At 36.9% G+C, this 14171-nt stretch overlaps 1 protein-coding gene across 1 annotated transcript; it reads right to left on the bottom strand.

Annotated features, from left to right (window-relative positions):
* Positions 1-777: 777 nt before the first annotated feature.
* Positions 778-13491, bottom strand: LOC127648730 (G-protein coupled receptor 54-like). The gene is made up of 5 exons (XM_052133459.1): positions 13269-13491; positions 11863-11987; positions 8223-8358; positions 6388-6626; positions 778-1152 (listed from the first exon to the last, which is right to left on the bottom strand). Exons 1-5 carry the CDS (start codon positions 13489-13491, stop codon positions 778-780), a joined length of 1098 nt encoding a protein of 365 aa, XP_051989419.1.
* Between the last annotated feature and the right edge of the window lie 680 nt (positions 13492-14171).

Genomic DNA, 14171 nt, shown 5'->3' with positions numbered 1-14171 from the left:
GTTCAGAAAATGTAAATACAACTCTTGAGAGGAAGCTTGGAGTGGTCGTTTCTTGAGGAAGTGTGCACAGGGAGGTGTTGTGTATGTGTCTAACATAATGGGTGAGTCAACAGTTGCTATGACTGTTTTAGTCAACATCCTTTCAGGCAAGCTCCCACACATTGCTGCTGGCAGAACATCCACTTGGTTCCCCCTTTAAACTGAATTACTCGCAGTTCAATTTATGGCCTGTTAAATTGGCTTTCCATCCATAATTCTTGACTCCACAGGCCCTCATTGGAACTGTGGTGTAGAAGGTAGTGCACTTGCTTATTACATTTAAGAGCATGTTGGTTGGCTCACAGGGACCCAGGTATGAATTCGGCCTGGGTGAAATTTTGATTTTGTACCCCCTTTCTCCAATTTTCATATCTGCTTCTACTGTCCTGTTAAGAATAATTAAAATGCCCTCCTTAAATGCAAGCACTCCTAGCACACCAGGACCACAAATACAATTTGGACGGAAAGGACCTACATATCAAATAATACCACTTCTCTCCAGATATAATCAGAACCAGAATAATTCATTAAAACTTTTGTATTCTGCAGACGAGAGCAACCTTTCCCTCTAAATGCTCTGTCGCTCCACATTAGGAATAATTGCTTTCACAATTCAGTGAACAGTGAATATTACCCCTGTAATCTCGTCAACGCAGGGGAAGCCTGTGCTTCGATGATGAGACAGAGGGCATGAGTTGAGGTGCATAGAAAACTTTGCAGACTTTGTGCCATCTGCATTCATTTCCTTTCAGTTTTGCTCTCCTCAGTCGCAACAAACTTGATTTCTGCATTGGCTGTGCGGGAGGTGACACTGCTGTCTCTCACTTTGTGTCTGAAGAGGAAGGGGAAGGTCTTCCTGAAAGACTTGCGGAAGCTGGCTCCCATAAAACCATAAACAATGGGGTTGATAGAGGAATTGGCATAGGACATGCAGTTAGCCCATGTCTTGATCTTATATGTTGTATAGTTGGCCTTGAAGTTGGGATAGAATGACTGGAAGAGGACAAATATCTGAATGGGACCCCAGCAGATGGTGAAAAGTACAACAATGACCACTACCATTTTGGAAATCTTGCTCCTAATGGAGATAGTTCTTTCTGAGAGCAAGTGGACCTGAAAATAGACATAGTTTTCACATGATTATAGCATGCAATTTGGTCGGATATGTGCTTTCATTAAAAGTACTGTTAAAATGATATTTTTAAAGTATAGCCTTTAAAAATTGGCCACGAAAAGTATTTCAATAATTTTGGACCCCTTAAGGGTTAGTTTACCCAAAAATGAAGATTCTCTCATCATTTACTCATCTTTATGCCATTCCAGATGTGTATGACTTTATTGTGCTTAACACAAACAATGATTTTTAGAAGAATATTTCAGCTCTGTTGGTCCTCACAATGCAAGTAAATGGGTATGGACTTAAATACTGATCTGTTTCTCACCCATACTTATTACATCACTTCGGAAGGTATATATTTAACTACTGGAGTCTTGTGGATTGCTTTTATGCTGCTTTAATGTGCTATTTGGAGCTTTAAAATGTTGGTCACTATTCACTTGCATTGTGAGGACCTACAGAGCTGAGATATTCTTTGTTATTGTGTTCTGCAGAAGAAAGTAAGTCATACACATCTGGGATAGCATGAGGGTTTGATATTTTGTTACATTATTCATTCTAAATTCAAGGCTAAATTTACATTGCTTTGCAAAATTAGTCATCATAAATCTTACACAGAAATTTAGTTATTCTTGATTTCTGTGCTCTGAGATTTATTTGGCATTAAATGTTCTTAAAAAAAACCTGTATTGTGCTGTTTGCATAAGTTTTCAAGTATAAGGGCATGTATCAAGTTACGTTATTATAGTATCAAGTTACTATATCAACATTTGTTGTTGATATAGATAACAAAAGATACAGGAAGTTTTCTTTCCCCATTTTAAAAACTGAAGAGCCTATTTATTTATATGAGTCAATTTTATTTATAATCCAGTTTATGTTCTAATTTCAAACAGAACATATATTACACAGGAGGGCTTAATAAATTGTCCCCAAGTCTTGGAGGTCCAGATTTTAAAGCCCTTCATGTACTTGCCCATATATTTTCAGTGCAATGCCATATAAGCACAGGTAAGACCATGGATTCTTCCTCTTTACCATGGATCAATGTATCTAGTCTTAAATAATAATTATAATTATAATAATAAATTATAGTATTTATGAAAAATATTAGCTGGAACACATATAGAATGTTTAACTACAAAAGCCACTGTTGTCATAAAAATGTGGTCTAACAGATTGTACCTAATAGATTATCAAATATGAAACATTTGAAAGTTGTCAAAGTGAGGGGCAGTGCAGATGAGAATTTGCATCAGCAGCCCTAAATTTCACTTGTGTGTCAGCCGAAAAAATTTCAAAAGGTAGAATCATGGCATGTTCTTTCCCTTGTATTCGTGACCTAGTCAGAATACACCCGAGACCCACCAGTTGAGAAAAATTAGTTAAATAATAATAATAATCAATTTTTACTTTTTAATTTATCTAGTTTAAAAAATTCTTACTACAAAAGCATTACAATTGACTACACATGTACAATCTAGCCTACCTTTGCATAATTAAAATAAATACTTGGATAAAAACCCCACAATTAAAGGATAATTATTCAGGTTGAGAATCTGATGGACAGCTGTTAATTTAAATCCTAAAGACTGACTTTGTCTTCAATTTTACCTTTAAAAAAGTTCAAGTGACCATAAATTGACAATGAAGATAGTGTAAAACAAATGCTTGAACTAGAAAAGGACACAAAACCAATAACCAAGTGTCTGGATGCCACAATGGGCACTGTTGGTTCAAAATACAGTGGGTACGGAAAGTATTCAGACCCCCTTAAATTTTTCACTCTTGGTTATATTGCAGCCATTTGCTAAAATCATTTAAGTTAATTTTTTTTTCCTCATTATTGTACACACAGCACCCCATATTGACAGAAAAACACAGAATTGTTGACATTTTTGCACATTTATTAAAACCAAAAACTGAAATATCACATGGTCCTAAGTATTCAGACCCTTTGTTCAGTATTTAGTAGAAGCACCCTTTTGATCTAATACAGCCATGAGTCTTTTTGGGAAAATGCAACAAGTTTTTCACATCTGGATTTGGGTATCCTCTGCCATTCCTCTTTGCAGTTCCTCTCCAGTTCTGTCAGGTTGGATGGTAAACGTTGGTGGACAGCCATTTTCAGGTCTCTCCAGAGATGCTCAATTGGGTTTAAGTCAGGGCTCTGGCTGGGCCATTCAAGAACAGTCACGGAGTTGTTGTGAAGCCACTCCTTCGTTATTTTAGGGTCATTGTCTTGTTGGAAGGTGAACCTTCGGCCCAGTCTGAGGTCCAGAGCCCTCTGGAGAAGGTTTTCGTCCAGGATATCCCTGTACTTGGCCGCATTCATCTTTCCCTCGATTGCAACCAGTCATCCTGTCCCTGCAGCTGAAAAACACCCCCACAGCATGATGCTGCCACCACCATGCTTCACTGTTGAGACTGTATTGGACAGATGATGAGCAGTGCCTGGTTTTCTCCACACATACCGCTTAGAATTAAGGCCAAAAAGTTCTATCTTGGTCTCATCAGACCAGAGAATCTTATTTATCACCATCTTGGAGTCCTTCAGGTGTTTTTTAGCAAACTCCATGCGGGCTTTCATGTGTCTTGCACTGAGGAGAGGCTTCCGTCGGGCCACTCTGCCATAAAGCCCCAACTGGTGGATGGCTGCAGTGATGGTTGACTTACTACAACTTTCTCCCATCTCCCGACTGCATCTCTGGAGCTCAGCCACAGTGATCTTTGGGTTCTTCTTTACCTCTCGCACCAAGGCTCTTCTCCCCCGATAGCTCAGTTTGGCCAGACGGCCAGCTCTAGGAAGGGTTCTGGTCGTCCCAAACGTCTTCCATTTAAGGATTATGGAGGCCTCTGTGGTCTTATGAACCTTAAGGGCAGCAGAAATTTTTTTGTAACCTTGGCCAGATCTGTGCCTTGCCACAGTTCTGTCTCTGAGGTCTTCAGGCAGTTCCTTTGACCTCATGATTCTCATTTGCTCTGACATGCACGGTGAGCTGTAAGGTCTTGTATAGACAGGTGTGTGGCTTTCCTAATCAAGTCCAGTCAGTATAATCAAACACAGCTGGACTCAATTGAAGGTGTAGAACCATCTCAAGGATGATCAGAAGAAATGGACAGCACCTGAGTTAAATATATGAGTGTCACAGCAAAGGGTCTGAATACTTAGGACCATGTGATATTTCAGTTTTTCTTTTTTAATAAATGTGCAAAAATGTCAACAATTCTGTGTTTTTCTGTCAATATGGGGTACTGCGTGTACAATAATGAGGAAAAAAAATGAACTTAAATGATTTTAGCAAATGGCTGCAATATAACAAAGAGTGAAAAATTTAAAGGGGTCTGAATACTTTCCGTACCCACTGTATATGGAGGTAAATTTCATATCTAACCACCCAGGTACTGCCAAGGAAATGTGTTTTTCCAAAACTCACTAAGAAAGGAAGTGACCTGTGAACATCTCTGAGCACATCTTTTGGCCAACAAGCAACATGATGACTCACCTGTAATGTGGGAGTTTGTAAATGAGACCAGGATAAAGATTTTAAGAGCTTTATGGCCAAAATTCAAAGCAAATCTCTGGCACGAATCTAACACTGCTATCCCCAAAAATAATCACTATAGCTACCTACAGTTAAGTGTGGTGTTGGTAGCAGCCGCACATTATGCTGTGGGGCTGCTTTTCATCATCAGGGACTGGGTTTATTTTCAAAATAGAATGAAGAATTGATTGTGCAAAATGCAGGGAAGCACTGCAAATCTCAGTCTGATAAAGAATGTGTGGCACTGTTTGAAAAGTGTCTTCCGACTTTTGTAGCAAACACACACACACACACACACACACACACACATATATATATATATACTGATCATCCACAACATTAAAACCACATCCCATAGATGCTCAATCGGATTGAGATCTGGGGAATTTGGAGACCAAGTCAACACCTTAAACTCTTGGCCATATTCCTAAAATCATTCCTGTACAATTTTTGCAGTGTGGCAGGACACATTTATCCTGCTGAAAGAGGCCACTGCCATCAGGTAATACCATTGCCATGAAGGAGTGTACGTGGTCTGCAACAATCTTTGGTAGGTGGTACGTGTCAAAGTAACATATGTGGATGAATGTCAGGACCCAAGGTTTCCCAGCATAACATTTCCCAGAGCATCACACTGCCTCCGTCCGGCCTGCCTTCTTCTCATGGTGCACAATGCTGTAATTTCTTCCCAAGGTAAACGACACAAACACACCAGGCCGTCCACATGATCTAAAAGAAAATGTGATTCATCAGACCAGGCTACCTTTTTCCATTGCTCCATGGTCCAGTATTGATGCTCACATGCCCATTGTAGGCGCTTTCAGTGGTGAATTGGGGTCAGCATCGGCACTCTGATTGGTTTGCAGTTGCGCAGGTGTTCTGGCACCTTCCTATCATGGCCAGCATTGAGTTGTTCAGCAATTTGTGCTACAGTAGCTCTTCTGTGGTATCGGATAGACAGACTAGCCTTCGCTCACCATGCACATCAATGAGGCTTGGGCACCAATGACCTTGCCGGCGGTTCACCAGTTGTCCATCTTTGGAACACTTTTTGTAGATACTAACCACTGCATTCTGGGAATACCCCACAAGACCTGGCATTTTGGACATGCTCTGACCAAGTCACCTAGCCATTACAATTTGGCCCTTGTTAAAGTCGCTTAGATCCTTACACTTGCCCATTTGTCCTGCTTCCAACACACTGACTGTGATCTGACTGTTCACTTGCTGCTTAATATATTCTACCCCTTGACAGGTGCCATTGTAATGAGATAATCAATGTTTTTCACTTTACCTCTCAGTGGTTTTAATGCTGTGGCTATATATAGAGAGAGAGAGAGAGAGAGAGAGAGAGAGAGAGATGTGTGTGTATATACTGTTTGCATATACAGTATGTACTGTGTATATACAGTGTATAATATAATACCTCTTTAAATAAAGGTTACAATCCAACTACTTTATTTCTTAACTGTTGCTATGGAGAAATAAGCCAACATATTACATTACATGACCTCTCAAGAGCATAGACATCTGAATTATAGATCAAAGCACATACAGCCTTTCATACCTTCAGTGGCATGTCATTGCTTTCAGTTTTAAAGTGCTCTAACCTAAAGTGACTGTACATGGTGTAATAGGCATATATAATTGGTCCTGCAGTGTAAAAAGATTACCTGATTATCATACCTGATGATTGTTATCCACTGGTTCCACTGAGGCCTGTCCCACTCTCTTCAACATGAAGGAATAACAAAAGGAGATGGTAAGGACAGGCAGTAGATACACAGCTAGGAACTGATAAAGGATGAAAGCCTTCTCGTGGTTCTTTGATGGGAACCTCTCCATGCAGTACTTTCTTGGTCCATACCAATAGCCATCTTCAAGCCGCTGGTACAGGAAGATTGGTATGGAAAGAATGAAGGAACCTAATTGAAAAAGAGAAAGGAAGATGGGAATGTTTTATTAAGTGCTCATTTGTTATTTTATTTTTAAACTTAATGGAATTCTCTGGGTTAAATGAAATTTAAGCTCTGCCAAAGAAGTTACCACACAAATGCACTTATATAATGGAAGCCCAAGGTTCATGTTGACCGGAGTGTTTAAAATAAAAAGTGAAGCTCATTATTTTGTTAAAGCATTTATATTCATTATTAATGTTTATAAAGGGTTGATTTTTTTGAGCTATAAAATGTGAATCATCTTATAGAAGTGGGAAACATTTACTAGATGGTTGAAATTGTGGCTCAACCAATGGGTTGAGTTTGCGGAAGGATTATCTGTTTGTCAAACCAATAGATGACTGGGACAGTGTTCAGGAAACCTGTTTGAAAATATTTCTGCAATGCTGTTTGGTGAGGCTAATGGTGCAGAAATTTTGCACTTCAGCTTTAAAAAAATTTTCACAGTTCTGTATAGACTTGCCCCATAGACTTCTATTTGCTTTACTGTAAACAGGTTTTCCCTTATAAAGTGATGAGTCAAATATATATTTTCTGTGGTTAACATCTGTAACCAGCTGTCAACCACAGAAAATTATTTTTATATTCAGTCCTAAATGAATATTCTGGGTTTAACACAAATTGAGCTCAATCGACAGTATTTGTGGCATAAAGTTGATCACAACAAAAAATCATCTCAACTCATCCCTTCTTTTCTTTAAAAAAATAAAGGTAACGGAGAGGCACTTAAAATGGAAGTGAATGGGGCCAGTATTTTTAGGGTTTAAGGCAGAAATGTGAAGCTTTTAATTTTATAAAATCATTTACATTAATTATTCTGTTAAAACTTGTACTGTATATGATTTGAGCAATAAAGCAATTTAAATCGCCATTTACTGGGCATACAGGGTTTACTGCGTTATATTGTCATGGCAACAGAATTGTAAAATTAAAACTTCACACAGAAAAGGTGAGCAAGGGATTTTATCACACTTAAAAATCATGTTAACACACATATTGTTTCTATCCTGTGGCTATACTTGTAAAACTGTGAGTATTCTTACATTTATGGATGGCCACATTAATTTCAATTCTAAGTGCCTCACTGTAACACAGATTTTTTTTTTTTTTTTAAGAAAAACTTGTTGACATTATGCCACAAATGCTGTTTATTGAGCTTAATATGTATATACTTCCTTTAATTAACTTAAAAAATAAAAGTTAAGAGAATATAGCCTGTATTTGTTAGGAAAAGCATAAATTAGGGAATGTGTCAGCCAATGGCGTAGCCAAGGGTGGGCTGGGGTTGGCCTGGGCCCACCCAAATTATTAGAGATAATTCTTTAACTTAAAATAGTTTCAAAAATGCATACATTCTGATTTCTGAAAGTGTGAATTAACTGTTTGAATGCACAGCTTCTCTATTGTCAAGGAAAATTAAAAAAATAAAATAAAATAAAACATTTGGGCACAAACTTGGCCCATCCATTTTTATTGAGGCCCACCCAAAAGTAATTTATTGGCTACGCCCTTGGTGTCAGCCCTCATTTAAAAATGTATAGTTCTACTCTATTATTGACTTACCGAGCCAGATGCAAATGCTGACAATCATTGCAACATGAGGCGTCCGATGGTGAAGGGATTTCAGAGGATACACTGTCACATAGCAACGGTCTCCACTCATTGCCGTTAGAGTAATGCATGTCGCCTGTACAGTCACCTACACATTGCCATGACAAGTTGTAATAATAGTATGAATAGTATGATTGTAAGAAATTATACATGTTGGCTCGTACAAAAACATATGGCTTTTACTCCCATAGAGAAAAATAAACAAACCAATAAACACTGTTCTTACAGTTTTTTCCTGAGTTTAACCCCTAGCCAGGGCTGGGGAGTAATGGAATGCATGTAATGGGATTACATATTTAAATACAAAATATTAGTAACTATTCTAGTAGTTACATTTGAAAATTATATTGATTACTGAAGAGATTACTTTGCATTTTATTGCTATTTTTTTCATTTAATATTTAGATTATTCAGTTGGAAAACATTTATCTACATAAATTATGCATTCTGGCGAGCTTTTGAACAGCAGTGTAACTTTCTTATGATGTGTTACATTCATACTGTTGTGAGTGAAACGGTAGATATGATGTCATTAAGGAACATTCCCTTGAGAGTTTAAGAGAGGTGCCACATAATGTTTCTACAGCTTATGTGCATTAAGTACATTAAGAAATGCTTTGACAGGTGAAACTAATTCAATAAATACACGATTACATGCCTTGTGAATGTTTTTTTATGTGGTTAGGGCATATTTACAAGAAATGCTAACAAATGTAGCCTTTAAAATCATATAGAAAGCTACAAATAATATACTGCCTGCCTTGTTCTATGAACTGAATCCACATACAGTCAGAAAAGGATGTTGTTGTGCACACTCTGCAGGGTTTCGATGTTTGGAGCCTTGTGTAAATTGTCATGTTAACATTTAGCTTTATGCTAAGCTAAAATGCTATTTCTTGCCTTTACATGCATCTGTTACCAGACGCAATTATATTTTATAATAATTTCTATGACAAAAATTCATGTAGGAGCATACCTTTTTTTGGAGCACTGCATAAGATATTTAGGCTTTTTTCAGAGAATGTTTTTTTTATATATATGAATGTATATTCTTTATTTACTTGTTATAGTCAAAATAAGTGAAAGAATTTGCCAGTGCTGAAGTAATCCAAAGTATTTAGATTACATTACTAACCTTGAGTAATCTAACAGAATACATTACAAATTACATTTGACAGCATGTACTCTGTAATCTGAAGTGGAATACTTTTTAAAAGTTACCTTCCCAACACTGCCCCTAACCTAAACCTAACCATAAAGTCTAAAACCTTGCCAATCCCTAAACTTAACCAAAATCATAAATGTGTCCAGAACCGTGGAGAAAAGAGGAACATCAGAGATTTTAATGTTTTTCCTAAATTTAACCCCAAACCTAAACCTAACAATAAAGTCTAACCCCTTACCCAAACCCTAAACCTAACCAAAATTTTAATAGGAAAATTACTTTTGTGTACCATGGAAGAAATTACAGGTTTAAATTGAAGGTTATTGACATATAGCACATCAGTCATTAGTAAGACATAAATAAATATGGAATGATTAACCAAATATGTTCACAGACGTTTCTTTTCTTATAATAAAATGTTAGATAAGAGGCTAGCTAAACTGCATTGTATCAATTTGAAATTCCATTTATTGATTGGTTGGGCTAAAAGTCATATGAATAATTATGAGATGTCATGCGACTGATGATTAGTTACCTTGTGTTCCTCTCACTATATGGATACACCCACAAGTACCAACAGAACACACATATTTAAGGAAACCTAGCACATCAAAGACACCTCATAATGCTTGTAATACATGCCAGTCTTGCTCAACTCATTGCGTGTTGAATTAATTCTAGACGGGCAAAAAATTACTCAGTTCACTTGGTGTCTGACTGGTGAATTAATTAAACTGAAGTACCTGAATGCTCATCTTAAAAGAAAGAATCAGGAGAAGAAGCTTTTGAGAATAAAGCTATTGCATTGCATCTTTAGCTCTTTGATGCAACAGGTGTGAACAAAGACTTATTCCATCATCCGTTGTGGAGGGTATCTAATAATTAAACTGAAAGGGTGTGCTTAGCCCAAAGTTTGAGGGGGTGTCTGCAGGCCTGTGTGTACGGCTCGATAAGCAGCACATCAGAAAGACCAAAACCACTGTTGAATTTGTCATTTTTCCTCCCACATTGATTACAAATGAAAGCTGTTGTTTGGTGTTGGTGAACGCTGTTCATTTGTACTGAGATATTTTCATGTCCACAAAGTATCATTTTAATGCATTGTAATGTTGATTTTAATGAATTTACTTTAAAGTACTTCTGCAATAGGAACAAAGAAACTAATTAGACTTCATATGCTTCATACCAGCTTTTATAATCATACTGAAAATGCAACCTACTTCTTATTTTTGGCCAAGCCAGCCTTTTATGAGGCAGTGAACAAAGACTGACTCACTTCTTGTGTTATCTACAAATGAGGGATGATTCAAAAATCCTGAATTGCCACAAAACATTTTCTTCTATCATGTAAACTCAAATGGGGCTAGTTGTTACAATTTTTACTTAAATTTATATTTCTGGGTTATTTTTTAAAATCGAATTCTATTTAGATGCATACATTTAAAAAGCTATTGGACATTTCCACTGTTATTATTGCCCCAAAAAAGACATTGTTCATCAAAGACAAAGTAACCTTTTGTGACAACATACCATAATAGCGGGGCATGTTGTAACAATGGAACCTGTCATTAAACACCCTGTAGGATTTTCAGCAAAAATGAAACAATACCACACAAAATGATTCATGAAACAGCTAAAAATATAAAAGGAAACCAACAAAAATGTGACATCTTGTCCAAATTACTTAAACTAGGTGTTTGAAACCAACATACAAAACCACTGCAAGAAAAAAATAAATTTGTGTAATTGGACTTTTGACTCAAAACCTTGACTCATTTCTAAGATAGTTTTTGTGAAAATTTCCAAGTGACAACTACCCCGGCAGCCCTTAATCCTTGGAACGGCCAGATACATTTCTATTAAATGTCATCTTTCTGTTCTGATATAAATTCTGTATGGGTGTTTTAAATGGAGATATTTTATTTACAGTGGATAACCTGTTGATGCATTGTTGCAGTGAGGCCGCTCACTGTATTGATTTTCACCTAAGAACAGGGACTTTTGTTCAGGTTTTAATCAGTATACTGTACAAATCCATATATTGCTGCTGAGTGACACCGCTGGGTACCATATTCAAGTCCAAAATTCTATCAGCTTTTATCATTGGGTCTTTTTATTCTTCTTACTTCTGTTTCAGTACAACCATTGTCCTTAGAAGGCATTTTGAAATGATGCAGCAGTGACACATTTGCACACCGCACTAAACATGAAATAAAATATTCAATATTTTGGGTAACACTTTACAATAAGGTTTGTTAGTTAACTACATTATTTAACATGGACTAACAATGAACTAACATTAACTAAGGATATTAAATGCTGTAAAAATATATTGTTCAACACATTAACTAAAGTTAACAAATGGAACCTTATTGTAAAGTGTTACCTTATTTTGTGTACTGTCCTTCCCTGTAGTGCTTTTCTTACCTGTTGGAGAAAAGCAACAAATTTGCACATAAAGTCTCCAAATATCCAACCGGGAAGAGGGTACAACGTAGCAGTGAACGGCACACAGCACAGCAGGAAAATGATGTCAGTTGCAGCCAAGTTAGCTGAGGAAACAATATACAGTATGTGTTATGAATCCAATGTATGTAAAAAGATCTGCATGTTATATATTGAATGTGAAATATGAGAACATATTGAGCACCGTTTCTATTACTGTTATGTGCTGTGATGTTGAGGCAGGCTACAGGGATTCTGTCAGTGCTTGAAATGTTGTGAAGTTACAACAATGTTTTTAGGATAATGGAGATGGTTGATGGTTGGTGAATGAAACTGTGGGAAAAAGGTGTAGTGGTGCAAGAGTGGATTCATTTGTGAAATATAATGAAATACAAGCTCGGAGAGAAACATTGACTCTTGTTGGATGTTAATCAGTTCTCATATTCAGATGAATTAAATTCACTTGTGATTGCAAACAGTCTGAAAAGTATAAATGCATTTGGTAATACTTTAAAATAAGCTGCCATTTGTAAACAAACTGTTAGCAATATTTGTTTACATAAAAAAACAATGAACGAGACTTTTACAGCATTTGTTAATCTTGTTTAATGTTATTTTCTACATTTACTAACATTTAAAATGTAAAAATGCAGAACGTTTTCCGTGAGGGTTAGGTTTAGGGGATAGAATTCATAGTTTGTGCAGTATAAATATAATGATGTCTATGGAGAGTCCTCATAAGGATAGCCGCACCAACGTGTGTGTGTGTGTGTGTGTGTGTGTGTGTGTGTGTGTGTGTGTGTTGTACTCAGGTGATTATTCTTTTCATCCGTTTTTATTTGTAATCAGAATGAAAATCAGAATTCAGTTTTTACCGGTCAAATGGGCTCATAAGTAATTCGACTAAGCACTGTAGTCACTCAAGTTATGGTCTGAGAAATGTAAAGGCAATGCCTAACCTTACAATTTTGCTCAAGTGGTCCTTGTTAGATTATATTGGATTACATGTATTAATTGTCACTGTGCAGACAAAGCCAATACAAATACAAGTTTGAAGCCAATTAAATATACTTAGGATCTAACCAGAAGTGCAAATAGTAATAAAGTTAAATATATTTTAAGCTCAAAATCCCTCCAAAATGTGCTGAATTCCTCAAAGGAAGGCATTATGATTGACTGACAGCACATCATTCTACGGTTAATAAACATCTCCAACTAGAATAATACTAATTCACTGTCAATAGCTTTTAAGCAATTCCTGCCATCGCAGTGCAGAATTTTATTACTTTCACACTACTGACACTGAGCACATTAAATATCCATACTAATTGCTAAAATATCATTTGGGAAACATGCTGGGCATTACAAGTGCAGTCACTGAAACTCACCTATGTAAAAGTTAGTGGCAGTCCTCATCTGTCTGTGTTTGGAGATGACATAGATGACTAGAGAGTTCCCGATCAGTCCCACCAACATGATGAGAGAGAAGAAAAGGGGCACGAGCCAAGCGTCCGTCAGGAAAGGATGCTCCCCTTCCTCTGTGTCTTCCATAGTCGAGTTTCCAATGGAACCATTTAATGCCTCAGTGGAGTTCCAGTCACTTGCAAACATGATTTAATACTCACCAATAAAATAACTTAAATTAAGAGGAAAAAAGCTAATTTTCTTCTCTCAGGCAGTGATGAAACAAAAGATAAAATCCTCATTCCAACAAATCCAAAACATTTTAAAGAAAACAAGGCTGAAATTGGTGTATTTTCCTAGTACTTTTGTAGATAATGTAGGCAGGGATTTGAGGGAGATGATCGCAGTAAATTGTCTGACTTTTCTTCAGCTGTTTGAAAAAGGAGCCCTGTGAGCTTTATCCACTCAAAGACAGAGTGGATTCGATCCCATTGGCTTTATACACACAGCCTGCACACACGTGGGCAACAGAACGATTGTAGAATGAAGAAATGATGTCAGGTTGCCTAGCAACAACATTTTAGATCTCTGTCTCTCATCATACCACTGCTATGTGTATAGATAGCGCAAACTATAAATGTAGTATTTACCCTGCAACATACACATAGCCTAAAGAAACACAGACAAAACTCAGTGCAATCTTCTTTGGTAGCAGATCAATGTCATATAAGTACACTCAACATCAGTACAAGTAGCTTCTCCTTGGTTGAGTTAGTGTTTTGTTTTTTTTTCTTACAAAATGCTATATGTTCACTTTTGGTGCAATTTGAACCAAATTCAGACTATGAAGTAGCAATTCAATCAGACGTATGGTCTGGTAGAATGAG

Source organism: Xyrauchen texanus, chromosome 9 (assembly GCF_025860055.1).
Source record: "Xyrauchen texanus isolate HMW12.3.18 chromosome 9, RBS_HiC_50CHRs, whole genome shotgun sequence".
Lineage (NCBI taxonomy): Eukaryota > Metazoa > Chordata > Actinopteri > Cypriniformes > Catostomidae > Xyrauchen > Xyrauchen texanus.
The sequence above is the reverse complement of the archived record's forward strand: the minus strand, read 5'-3'. Positions and strand labels throughout refer to the sequence as shown.

What these genes read in the sequence shown, in the direction of transcription:
- LOC127648730 (XM_052133459.1), bottom strand. Translation starts at nt 13,491, where the DNA reads ATGTTTGCAAGTGACTGGAACTCCACTGAGGCATTAAATGGTTCCATT. An exon ending in TGCCACTAACTTTTACATAG is followed by an intron (nt 11,988 to 13,268) that starts GTGAGTTTCAGT and finishes TTGTTTCCTCAG; the next exon opens with CTAACTTGGCTGCAACTGAC. An exon ending in CAGCATTTGCATCTGGCTCG is followed by an intron (nt 6,627 to 8,222) that starts GTAAGTCAATAA and finishes TTTTTCAATTAG; the next exon opens with GTTCCTTCATTCTTTCCATA.